The sequence below is a fragment of the Nyctereutes procyonoides genome, unplaced genomic scaffold (assembly GCF_905146905.1).
Source record: "Nyctereutes procyonoides isolate TBG_1078 unplaced genomic scaffold, NYPRO_anot_genome, whole genome shotgun sequence".
In the NCBI taxonomy this organism is placed as follows: Eukaryota; Metazoa; Chordata; class Mammalia; order Carnivora; family Canidae; genus Nyctereutes; species Nyctereutes procyonoides.
Genome location: NW_026575082.1, coordinates 3,867,501 through 3,879,619, shown reverse-complemented (window position 1 = coordinate 3,879,619; position 12,119 = coordinate 3,867,501). Strand labels below are relative to the sequence as shown.

At 51.8% G+C, this 12,119-nt stretch overlaps 1 protein-coding gene across 3 annotated transcripts; it reads right to left on the bottom strand.

The window, feature by feature from the left end:
* Positions 1 to 2,396: 2,396 nt before the first annotated feature.
* On the bottom strand, positions 2,397 to 10,043 carry LOC129514642 (prostaglandin reductase 3). 3 transcript variants are annotated; one of them, XM_055333395.1, is made up of 2 exons: positions 9,751 to 10,043; positions 2,397 to 3,528 (listed from the first exon to the last, which is right to left on the bottom strand). In XM_055333395.1, the coding sequence occupies exons 1-2, from the start codon at positions 9,957 to 9,959 to the stop codon at positions 2,604 to 2,606; spliced, it is 1,134 nt and encodes a 377-aa protein (XP_055189370.1). In that variant the 5' UTR covers positions 9,960 to 10,043; the 3' UTR covers positions 2,397 to 2,603. The 3 variants fall into 3 exon arrangements, with proteins under 3 accessions (XP_055189370.1, XP_055189371.1, XP_055189372.1); XM_055333396.1 differs by lacking the exon at positions 9,751 to 10,043 and adding an exon at positions 9,245 to 9,605; XM_055333397.1 differs by lacking the exon at positions 9,751 to 10,043 and adding an exon at positions 9,304 to 9,605.
* Between the last annotated feature and the right edge of the window lie 2,076 nt (positions 10,044 to 12,119).

Below are 12,119 nucleotides of genomic sequence, written 5' to 3'. Positions count from 1 at the left end.
GATATGTAATACAGTTCAGAAGAAAGGTGTTGAGAGCATCGCACCATTTCACCTCCCATTAGAGGCTGGTCTTGAACGATAATCCCAGAAGATGAAACTGATACTGAACTATGACCCTCAATTTACAAATCATTTTTCAGAAGAATAAGAAAAAAAAAGTTTCAACATATTTTTGGCATTATCTGAATGGGCGGAATCTTTCATGCTTATTTTCTAAGAATAAATGAAAACAGCATGCACTGTAGTTCCTGAGTTTGGGAAGGGAAGCATGAGGCTTTCAGATTATATTTTATTTTAAACCTGGGTGTTGGGAGTCTTCTTCTTCATCTTCTTTTTTTTTTTTACGTCGCTGAATTTTAGTATATTCCTTCAAAACATCATAAATTTCTATTCTGTAGCTTAAGGGATCCATCAGTGAAAATGTTGGTCTTTCATCTTTATTACCCTCCCATTAAAATGAAAGAAACCGGGACGCACTTCAGTTTCAGAGAAGCCATTTAGTTGGCAGTGTGTCCTTGCTCCTCAAGTCCCCACGAAGGGAGAAAGTGCATTATTGCTGAGACTTCGCACATCTATCTGTGTGGGAAGCAACATATACTATGTGAAATGCAATAATCTTCTTTGATGGCCTGATTTGATTACAATGTCTTCCCGTTACCAGTCACTTCCTGTGCACTTACATTCATAAAACCTGTCCCCTCCCCTGTGTGTGTTTGTGTATCTGAAAGCCAGGCGAAGTCTCCTTCCGCTTGGCCGTCGCTGTTCGGGCTGAAAGGGACAGATTAATAACCGAGCACCACATTGGGCCAGCTTTCCTTGTACCTTGCACTAGTAACCCCTTGCTATAATGAGGACACAAAGAGCCTCGCATCAGGCTGCTACCCTTCTTCATAACTCAAAAGCGTCACAGTGGCAATAGCCTCCAGTGCTATTTGTCTTTACTGCAGTTGTGACACTTCGGCATGATCCATAATTTGGCGGCTATTTACCGTGACATCTCCCTTCAGTGCAGCCATAACATTCAGTGAAGCCATTATTTGGTCCCATTTACCATATAAATTGTATTGTTGTGCATGCATGCTAGCAGCTACATTAGGTACCTGAAAATGAGTAAATCTTGTAAAATAGATACTAACGGCTATTCAGCAGGAGGATTTCCTCGCACCTCCAACGGGAGGAGAGAGAGAGAGACAAAAAAATTAAATACGGTCACCAAGTTTCCTGGAGCATCTTTAATTGCGTTCCTATTTATCTAGCGTGTGAGATGCACCGAAACCCAGGGCTTTGAAAAATAATCTGGTGGGCTTTGCCTTCAATTAGGAGGGCGCTACGGATTTCCAACTTCGCGCTGGAAGCGGTAGCATCCTTTGGTGAGCTGGAGGTTACGAGGCGGGCAGATGGGCTGCAGGCATGATTCACAAGAGAAGGCACATGACGTTATGCTCACGTGTGACACCGGGCAGCAGTCACAGGGAGCAGCTCATTCGCACAGAGCGCGCGGAGAAGTAAAATGGGGACACAGGGACGGTGTTCTTTGCTCCACACGCTATTCTGTTTTGGTGATCAGAGATAAAACACACTGTGTCCGTAAGTCTGAAACACGAAGCAAACGTCTTATTATTTTAGATCACATCGGTCCCTCCTCTGCATGGTTCTGTTTGGTGCATCCTATTTCAGGCATCTGAGGGATGCTGTTATTAAGCTCTGGCAGGGTGCCTAGAGAGTGCTTTCCCTTTGTGGTGCAAGTTTTTTTTTTTTTTTTTTTTTTTTTAATGCAGACCCTCCCCGGGTGGATGCAGCATACCCTTTCCTTCCCCAGGCAGGTACTAAGCTTTTAAAGCTCCCCCCCCCCCCATCTCTGTGGTATCCTTTTCCAAAGTCTGCTTTTGTCTTATCCAGTTTTCAACACCAATTTGCTTCTTAAGGGTAGAGAGAAACTTTCCATTCCACATAGGCCTCACCGGGATAATTGTGCATAAAGCATTTACTAACAGATACTTTAAAAAAAAAATAGGTCTGTGTTGACTCCGTCGTTTTTCTAATGATCTAATAAAGTCAAGGTTTTGGGATAATTCCTCCAAATTTCTAGGTAGGTAGTTGGTGATTGATAGAAAAGGAAGGGCCATTTCCTGGGAATATAAACTCTGAAAATACATGGCTATCTTTCTGCCATATCTCCCATTTACTAACTGCTCATTAGCAGATGAACCAAACTGTCTCCCAAAGTAAAAGAATTTGTGAACTATTTTCAAGACCGATTTTAAAATCTCATCAAGCTGAAGACATACTGATTTGATCAGATCTTGCATCAGGAATTAATTTAATTCCCTGGAACAATAAAATGTGGAATGAGACTGTCCATGACCAAAGAATTGAATGTAACGGTTTTACCTCTGAGCCATCAAGAGAAGTTTTTATTAGCATTTTTTTCAAGGGAGGGGAAAAAGAAAAGAAAGAGAAAGAGAAACTTATTCATTAACACCTTACTTTTGTTTCAAGAAATATTATACCCATGAACCAACTACAAATCACTCGATTTGAGTAATTCTGAGGAATAAAGTGCCCATTTTCTTTCTCCTTTGATTTATGTCATTGTTCTGTTTTCACAGCTTACTGTTGACAGAGCGAGGTAATTCAACTACAATTTTTCCAGTGTTTTTTCCCATGTACATATAATCAACAGCCCGGAATACAGACTCCAGGCCACGAAACCTGCCCTCCACAGACAGATCTCCGAGGTCCACCTCACAAACCAGGTCTCCACCCGCATACATCTTGAGCAAGTGGTCCATGGCTGCTTGATACTTAGAAAGGGAATGGTTCAAGAAGAAGCCCTGGACGCTGGCAGATTTCTTCAGCAGTTTGGCTGGTAATGTTCCTGCTTTCACAGGCGAAAGGCCAGTAGGAGTTTGGTAGCCAGAGACAAACCCAATTACTATCAAGCGCCCTTTGATAGCTAAGGCATCTACGGCCAAGTCAAACATGGCTCCCCCGACGGATTCATACACCACATCGACACCTGTGGGGTACTCCTGCTTCAGGACAGTACTGACATGCTCAGTGTGATAGTTGATGGGACGATCACAGCCAATCGATTTCAGAAAAGCAGACTTTTTGTCAGAAGAGCAGGTTCCAATAACATGGCACTTGGCCTTCTTTGCAAGCTGCACAGCAAACTGGCCTGTCCCCCCAGCTGCTGCTGTCACCAGAACTTTTTTCCCTTCTGACAGTCCTCCGAGCTCGTTGAGGCTGATATATGCGGTGGTACCACTTACTGGCAGGGTGACATACTCAGGTTTCACGGAGGGCACCGGAGCTGCGGCACTAGCAGGCACCACAGTATACTCAGCAAAAGAGCCGGGTGCCATGTATGCCACAGCTTGGCCCACAGTGTACCTGGCACTAGCAGAGAGGCCTAAGGCCACCACCTCTCCCACACCTTCAAAACCTACATCAAAGGGGGTCTTGACTGAAGGGTCGTATCGGCCAGCTGAATAGTTGATATCAGATGCATTAACACCGACAAATCTAGAAGAAAACAAACACACACATATATTAATATGTTCCTTTCATCAAGGCCCTGATACTCCATTTAGAAAAATCCCTCTAATTCCAGTGACTGTGGATGGGTGGCTAAGCTGTCTATCCTGGTAAAATTAACAACAACAACAACAAAAAGGATCAGTCCTGATACTCAGTTGAAAAAAAAGAAGTTAAACAAGTATTTGCAATCAGAGTTTTGGTATATTTTATTTTTTTAATCAGGTTAGTGATAATTTCATACCACTTTAAATATCAAGGTTTTTAGTACACATGCTATTTATTTTCCTTCTCTTTCTTTCAAAAGCAGAAATAAACCATTAAAAAAAAAGTCAGGAAGCCCTCTTATACGTAAACTTCACTGGACCTCTGAGTTGGAAATTAATTGGCCTGTTAACAAAGATGTTAAAAACAACAGTCAGATAAAATATATTCAAAGAAGTAGACTTGTATTGATTCTGGCAACAATTTAACACTTTGGATAATAACAGTAATGACAATGATATTATTGAAGATTGACGCAATGTGCAAGGTCATCGGTTGTTATATGTTACTGCAGGGTTGTTTAAAACACTGTTGGAGTGGCCGCAGCAAATTTTCTTTCTGATGTAACTATGTCCAGCATGAAAATATGCATTTTGATTAATTGAACAAAAATTGTCTCATAAGGGTAGAGATTTTTATGGAACATTCAACATCTTAGAGTCCTTTTCAGATGAAAAGGAAAGCAAATCGTCACTATATTTTTCCTCAACAAGAAGCAGAGACATAACTTGATTAATACCAGATGATTATTTTCACTTTGGTATCCAGAGTCAATTTAATTGCGAGGTCGGTATTTTTACCAGCTTTTTTTCATCTCGGTATACCTCATAACAAAAATATCCTGATACCTAAGGAAAAAAAAAAAGGCGTCTGCTAAAAAATGTCAGGAGGTGGCTTAGACACATAATGGAGGACCCTAAAAATGTCATTTCCACCTGTAATGACATGAAAAGATGGTGGTATCTGGTGGCAGGAGGAAAGCTGGGAAGTAGGTCATTTTAAAAATAATTCACTTTTAATTTAACTTAATAAAACCAAAATTCCCCTGTGCAAGGATCCACTTCCACTGTATCACAGATAACACTTTGCACTTATAAATGCTCCCTTATGATCATGCCCCCTGTATATCTACAATACTGAAAGCTCTCTACATATTGTAGAAATAAGAAAGGAAACAATTTCTTTGGGGCATGTCAAGCTGCTTTCAGAAGTTAGCACAGCACACAGCCTCAATAACACTACAGAATTCCGTAGCCATCCATGATAACGCAATCATGCAAAGTAGGAAAAACGATTTTTGCTGGCTTTTCATTTGGGATTTCAGACCAGGATGCTTACGCTGTTTGCGGGGGTGGGGGCCTGCTATCTTCCCTTTACATTTGCATAGTTCTCAAGGTTTGGTCTTTCTGGGAAGCGCCAGCTTCTCAGAGCAAGCCTCTGGACTTCACCGAAGGCGCCAGGGCAGCGCCCCGCTAGAGCATCTGGCCTCCCGAGCCCCTGCTCTAGGCCTCGAAGCCAAGTCCAAGGAGGGGTGGGCTGGAAGTGATGGTGGTTTGCTCCAGAGGTGGGGGACGTAGGCCCTACCGCCGCTCTGGTCTCTTGGCCCATAATTAACCCTTCCAGCCTTAGTCCCAGCTGGAGAGGCCCTTCCTCAGAGGGCACCCCTGCCTTGCACCCAAGGGGACCCCCCCCCGCGGCAGTGGGCCCCCGGGGTCCCCCCACCTCTCAGGAGCGCGCCTCGTGGAGGGGGGGAGCTGCTGGAGTTACGTGCTCCCCCCCCCCCCCGTGGTTTGCCTCCCCGGGGGAGAGGTGAGGAAACCAAGCAGGGCACGAGGGAGAAAAGTGGAGGGGAGAGGGCACAAGCGCGGCGCGGAAGGGGGGGAGGGCAAGTGGAGGGGAGTGGGCTCCGCGAGGAGCTGGGTGCCTGCAGCTGACCAGCCGCAGCCTGTTTACCACCCGGCTTCGCTCAAAACACGCAAATGAGCCCTTGCGGTGGAGCGCGGCCGGCGCTGGGGCGCAGGAGGGAGGCTCGCGGGGCCCGGGCGCGCCCCGTCCAGGCTGCCGACCGCTCTGCGCCTCCCTGGCCGCCCTCGCGTGCAACCCGGGCGGCCTGTGCGCGCCTGAGGTCCTTCTGGAGCCGTCTTCCCCTCGGAGGTGCGCGGCCTCGCCACCGCCACCGCCACCGCCACCGCCACCGGAGAGGCCGGACCGAGGACTCTGGCTCGGGGCGGAGCGGGCTGGGGCCGGGCCAGCGGGCGCCGGGGAGGAGGGGCCGGTGACCGTGACCTCGGCCTCCCAGGCCCCGGCGGGGTCGGCTGGGCGCACCCAGGCAGCTGGGACCGAGTGGCGGCCAAGCTGGGCGGGGGGCGGGGGGTCCCCCGAGCACAGGGCGCGCTGGGGCGCAGCGGCCACAGGAGCGACCCGGCCCGGGCGGCCAGACCCGGCCCTTGGCCTCACGCGCACCCCGTTTTCGTGTCTCCCCCTCCCCCCTCCCCGCGCCGTGCCGTCTTCCAAATTGCCTGCGTCGTCGGTGAAGGATCTCGGGCTGCTGGCCACAGCCTCGGGCTATCCCGCTCGCCCCGTCAGGGTCTCCGGGCCCCTGGAGCGACCCCCGGTCTCGGACCCCCGCGTGGACCCCCGCGGCCGCCGCAGCAGGTGGGGATCCGCGACCGCCCTTGCGCCTGCATCCTTACCTGGGCTTCCGGAGGGCTGCGGGAGGGTCGGGCGCCCGCGCCTCTCGCTCCTCGGACACAAGTTCAAGAGCGGCAGGCTCGGGGGAAGGGGGCCCGGGTCGGGGAGCAGGGGACATGCGAGCGAGCGGGAGAAAGAAAGGAAAGACACGCTTGGGAGAACCGTGCATTTCCAGACTCTCCTTGTGCCCTCTTTGATTTAAAATGTATGCTCTTAGTAAGTGCAGGGTTCCAGCAGTCCGACGGGAGGATCCACGCGGGAGCCTAAAATCTAGGAACCCCAGGAAAAAGAACGGGACCGAGCGGGCTTCCCCCAAATATATACCCTTCGAGAGGCGCCCGCTTTATTTATACTAAAAAGTGCGGAACCCCTTCGTCATGTTTATGATGAAACAGGCAATCCTGCAGACGGAGGAAAATGCTTTCTTTGAACAAAAACAAAATGTGAAGTCCGGAGCCTTCAACATTGGGGCACAAAGTGTCCAGATCAGATTTTCTTTAAAAAAGGAAGAGAGAAAGAAGGAAAGAAAGAAAGAAAAGAAAGAAAAGGAAAGGAAAAAATGAGAAAAAAAAAAGAAAAGAAAGAAAAATAAAGCAAAGAAAATCTCGGCCTGGAGATTCAGCAGAAATGCTGTTACCCTCCCGTGAGCAACAAACCGTTTATCAAAAACGCCTTCCCCATCCCCCACCCACTCTTTGCCATTCCTACAAACTCTTTGCTCCATTATCATACACTTGAGCAGAAAATCGTTAGAAATATTTGGAAACGAAATAATGTGTCACCATCCTTCGAAAAAAGCTAAAAATAGCACACAAGCTGACTTAACCGGAGGGTGTCTTTTTCTTCCTGAGGGCTGGGCATCCTCGGGAGGGCATGTGAAGTTGTCCTCGGATGTATGAATGTGAGACATGGATAAAGGAACACCAATTACATGTTCTGCAGGGATTTTATGCACCCCTCTCACACTTTCCCTAAATGGAAGAAAGATTATCCTAAATCCACGCCTGGCTTAAAAGCACTTTCCTCTCCGTATCTGTATTTTCTGTTAAGATGGAATGAGATGTACAAATATCCAAGAAGTCAGACAGCACAGTTAAAATTTCCAAACATCTTTCCGAGAAAGTGAATGTGTGCTTCTGCCATTCATTCCAGAGCAGATTTTTATGATGATAAAAATGAAAAGTGCTTGCGTAAAATTTTTATGCAATTAGCACAGTTCTGAGGGAGATTTGGTCCAGGATTAAAATGAACTAACCTGCAGTAAATAGACTTGCAGTCTTTTTTTTTTTTTTTAATCTGTAAAATGTCACCTCCCTGACACTATTTGCCAGGTATAAGGTATCTCACAATTTGGGTATGGGAGCAGATTTTCCACAGAGTAGGGAAAGGGGATGCAAAGATTCAGCTCCTTTCAACGTGCAGAAAACTGGCCCCATTTTCTGATGTCGGCTTCAACATGGAAGTTAGAGGTCAAGTTGTACATATAAATATACCATTTGTGTTAAAGGGACTGTTGGCAGATGTGGAGGGAAGAGATAGGCATGGATCCTAAAGCCACCCAAACTGATGAGTTCAAACGTGGGAGAGCTGGTGCTCCAGAACCCTGACCACCAAATTCAGGGATCATCCCTGGTGACCCGACACAGGGGGCGCCCGGGCACTGGCGGGGAAGGAGAGAGCGAGGAGCCGGAGGAGGGGAGGACACCCCGAGGACTTGATGCACTTCACAGGTTGAGAGGCCCGGCACCGGTTGTGCCCGGCGGGAACAGCCTGCCCGGTGAGCGCTGGCGGGTGGTCCCACTCCCAGCTGCTGGTCGTGCTCTAACTTCACACCTCCTCCTGCCTGCTCCCCTCGGTCACCCCCTCCCTATTTCACACCCGATTTCTAAAAGGGATTTGGTCGGAACGTTGGTGTGTGTTTTAGATCAGTGTACCTGATCAGAAAAATCACAAGAAAACAGCCCATGTAAAACTTTTTGCTTGTTAAAGTCTGAAGGCTGTTCAGCCTGCTTCTCATCTCAACTTCCAGCAGATCACTCGTGTCTCTTGTGTGTTCTGTGCGTGTTCCTTCTTTTGAACTCGGTAGGATGCGAGTCCTTCTCTCAACAGCTCTAGCGCCTTAACTTCTGCAGCCCTGTTTCCACCCACAAAAACTTTGAGGAGGACGTACATCCACCTTCTAAGGCACTCTCTGCATCCCTCCCCGAGCCAGCTTCACTCAGCCCCACTCCTGGCTCCCTCAATTTTTACTTTTTCCAACAGGTTTCCAAAAGTTTTTTTTTTTTTTTTATCATTTTGCAGTCTTTGGAAGGCTGATACGAATCTCTAAAATAAACGGATTAAACGGTGCAGCAAGCCAACTTAGGTAGGGCACCCTATGCCTTTCACTCTTTGCGGAGGGGGGGGGCTCACAGTCCTGTCCAGAACACAATTTACAATATAGTTACTCAGAACTCAAGACTTCCTTCAATCGGGTGTTCTAGCCTGAAACACGCAACACGGGAACCCCTCGATGCGCCTGAACAGGCAGGCGAGTCCTGCTCTAACGTGGGGAGAGAGGAGTGGGGGACGCCCCGCCTGCAAGTCAGGCAGCAAGGGCACCCAGCGACCGGAGACCGGAGGGCACGGCTCCCGCAGGATGAGGTCCCTTTCCTTCCCGCGCTCCACCAGGTACTAAAGACTAGTGAGCTGTAAACACATTAAGGTGGGGAGTGTGGCGGTGCAAGAGACGCTCAGAAGCAGGGCAACCATCCGAGTGCCACCCAAAGGTCTGCAAGACGCGCAGGCAAATGCAGCCATGCCCCCACCCCGGCCCTGACCCAGGCGCCCCGGACGCGCCACGCGCCTGCCGGTGGGCTCCGGGGCACAGACAACAGCCACACAGCACTGACAACACGCAGACGACACCGGCGAGGTGGACACCAACACACCCAACGACAGGCCCCGCCATTGCGAGGCGGCTGCCAACCTGGAGCGCACAGGAAGAGCCAGCCCGGTCCTCGGCCTCCTTCCTCCGAAGCACGTTACCTAAATGTCGCAGCTTGTGTCCAGCGCGCTCCCGGTCCGCACTGCACATTACGGGAACGCAGGAGTCGTGGGTGCGCGCGGGTGGGCCGGGCGGGGAGCCTCCCCTTCTGGGTCCCGTCGGTTTTATTTCGGGAGCGGGAGGGGGAGGAGGGAGGGCTGGGGGAGGGGAGGGGAATCCCAAATTAAAATAACCCTCAGTTACGAGGAGAGGACGTTCGGTGGCTTCGGATATTCACACCAGCAACAGTCACATCACATTCGCCTTCGCCAGATGGCGGCGGGTTCAACTTCCCGGGCTCTCGCAAAGTCAGGCGGTGCGCGCGAGCGCTCGCCGGCGTGTGGGGACGCAGGGGGCCCGGGACGGCCGGGGAGCGGCGCCGCGCGGGCCGGGCCGGGCCGGGCCGGGCCGGGGGGGAGGGGGGGCGGTGGGGTGCGCGCCGGGCTCACCGGTTCCGGACGAGGAGGTCTCGGTCCCCGGGGAGCGGCACCGGGCAGTCCCGGCGCAGGGTGACGGCCTCGCGGAAGTTGGGGCTCAGCCGGGTCACCGCCAGCTTCTGCATGGCGCGGGGGATGTCGGAGCCCTGGAAGTCCAGGAAGTGGCGGGCGTACGACATGTCCACGATGGCTCGGGCCCCGGCGGGCGCCAGCCGCAGCATGGCCCGCGCCTCCGCCCGCTGTCTGCGCCGCCGCGGGCCGGGGTCGCGCCCAGCCCCGGGCCGCTCGGCTCGGCTCGGCTCGGCGCCGGCGGGCGGGGCGGGCGGGTCCGCCCCTCCTCCGGCCCGCGTGCTCCCCTCGACTCCCCCCTCCCCACCCGCACGGGCTCCGCTCCCCCCCCGCCCGCCGCGCGCGGCGCAGCCAGTCCGCGCGGCCCCCGCGGGTCCCGGACGCGCCACGCCCGGGGTCCCGGCCTGGGGACCGCTCCCACCCCGGCCGCTGCTCCTTTAATCTTTTTGTTTTGGTTTGAATCTGCTCGGCGCAGACTGGCCGAGGATCCTCTCCGCCCTCCCCCTTTCTCCCGGCGTCCGGGAGGCACCGGATATCCCCACCCTCCCCGCGCTCCCAAAGCCGGATTTGACTCCTCTAACAGGGTGAGGGGGGCGGCGAGGGGAACCGCGCGTCCCGCGATCGCCGCGGCCCCGCGCCGGCGGCGGCCCCGGGCGTCCTCGGAGCGGCGCGGCGCGGCGCGGCGCGGCGCGGCGCCCGGCGGCCGGCGCAGGCACCTCCCCTTCCCGTGCGAAGCGTTCACTTCCTTGCAAGGTGGTACGAATCAACCCCGAGCGCGGCCCGGGCGGCGGGGCACGGCCGGGGGCCCCGGGCCGCGCGGGGAGCCCCCGACACCGGGGCACGCGCACCAGCGCCGAAGGCGGGGCGGGGGCGCCGGGGAAGCCCGGGCAGCCAGCGCCCCAGGCTCCTGGGCCCCGGTTCCCGGAACGCCCTGCCCGCGCCTCCTGCCCTCAGCCTGTCTGTCCCATGCAAGTTGCACCAACTAAACCATTTTATTTATTCTGGCCTAGATTTCGTGTTTCTCCATGAGTGTCTCAAGTAGCCTCTGCAAGACTGTTACGGGTTTCCCATTGGGAGAGAGCACGTATATTGGAGACTAGAGGGCCAAATTCTCAGAGCACACAAGCATTCAAACTTCTAGGTGGGGATGCCGAAGGACTTAATTGGAGACGTTGCAACGATGGATGAAGAGCTCATTTTATAACCCAGCCAGAAGGATCTGTCGTTCCTTCATGTCAGTTTTCTCCTTAATTGTCTATATTGACCAAATTAACCAATTTACTTTTCATAGAGGGACCAAATTCAATTATTTTCCACATTTTCGTGTGATGAGTCGAGCCCATTTTAAAATTTGTGTTAAAGGTATACACGTTTTGACTTTAAAAAACCCTCTTGTTTTACACTTAACCTAGAATCACCCAAATAAAAAAGCCACGCAGTGCCCCTCCCCGATCAAACCTAACCGCCCCCCCCCCCGCCCCCAGTAAGGCTGCAAAAGCGACACAGGTATTTTCATCTCCAGTGTCGGGCATTCTCGTCCAAGGATAGTTTGTGTCCACGTGGGTGCGTGTGTGTGAATGTTCAAGGGGGTGGGGGTGGGGGTGGGGGTGGTGGACTTACAGGTTTAAAAATCTGCAGGAACTAGTGTCTACTGAACTTGGCTTATAACACATGGGTTTTACCCGGTATCAGCCAGTGGATTACAATAACAAACCCCTCAATGCCTTTCTCCAACGTGCAATCTTTTATGTTATGCTGTATTAAGATTTCTTTTTTGTGTCATATTGTTTAGCTCCGGAAAGAAAAAAAAAAGAAAACAAAGCAATTAAAAAGATTGACAGGTATGGTTTGTGAGAGACCTATTTGTAATTGTCAGGGTGACGTTGGCGAGAGGAGGAGGAGTAAAAACTGAAGCAGGAAAAGCAGCTCGATGTGTCTGTCTATCAGTTGAGACTGTCTGAAAGCTCTGCGATCCGAATGTGTGTTATATTTCACTGAAAAGAGAAGAGAGCGAGAGTGCATCTCCCTCTCTCCCAGGAGTTTGGGGGGGACAGTCCACGCTCATCTCGCCCACCCAGTGAATGTCCGCTCGTCGCCCCTCTGCACACACTCTCCGGGTTGTTGTTGTTGGCTCTCTCTCTCTCTTTTTTTTTTTTCGGAGGGGGGGGAGTGCTTTTTGTGTATTCTTCAAAATTTTTCTGTCGGAAGATCAAGACCGGCCAAAAATCCATGATCGAAACGTGTTTGCGTTAGATCTCGCAGTGGGAGAAGCGGCGATCCCGGCGCAGAGCCCCGCGGGGAGCGCGAGGCAC

What these genes read in the sequence shown, in the direction of transcription:
- LOC129514642 (XM_055333395.1), bottom strand. Translation starts at nt 9,959, where the DNA reads ATGCTGCGGCTGGCGCCCGCCGGGGCCCGAGCCATCGTGGACATGTCG. An exon ending in GACCTCCTCGTCCGGAACCG is followed by an intron (nt 3,529 to 9,750) that starts GTGAGCCCGGCG and finishes GTTTTCTTCTAG; the next exon opens with ATTTGTCGGTGTTAATGCAT.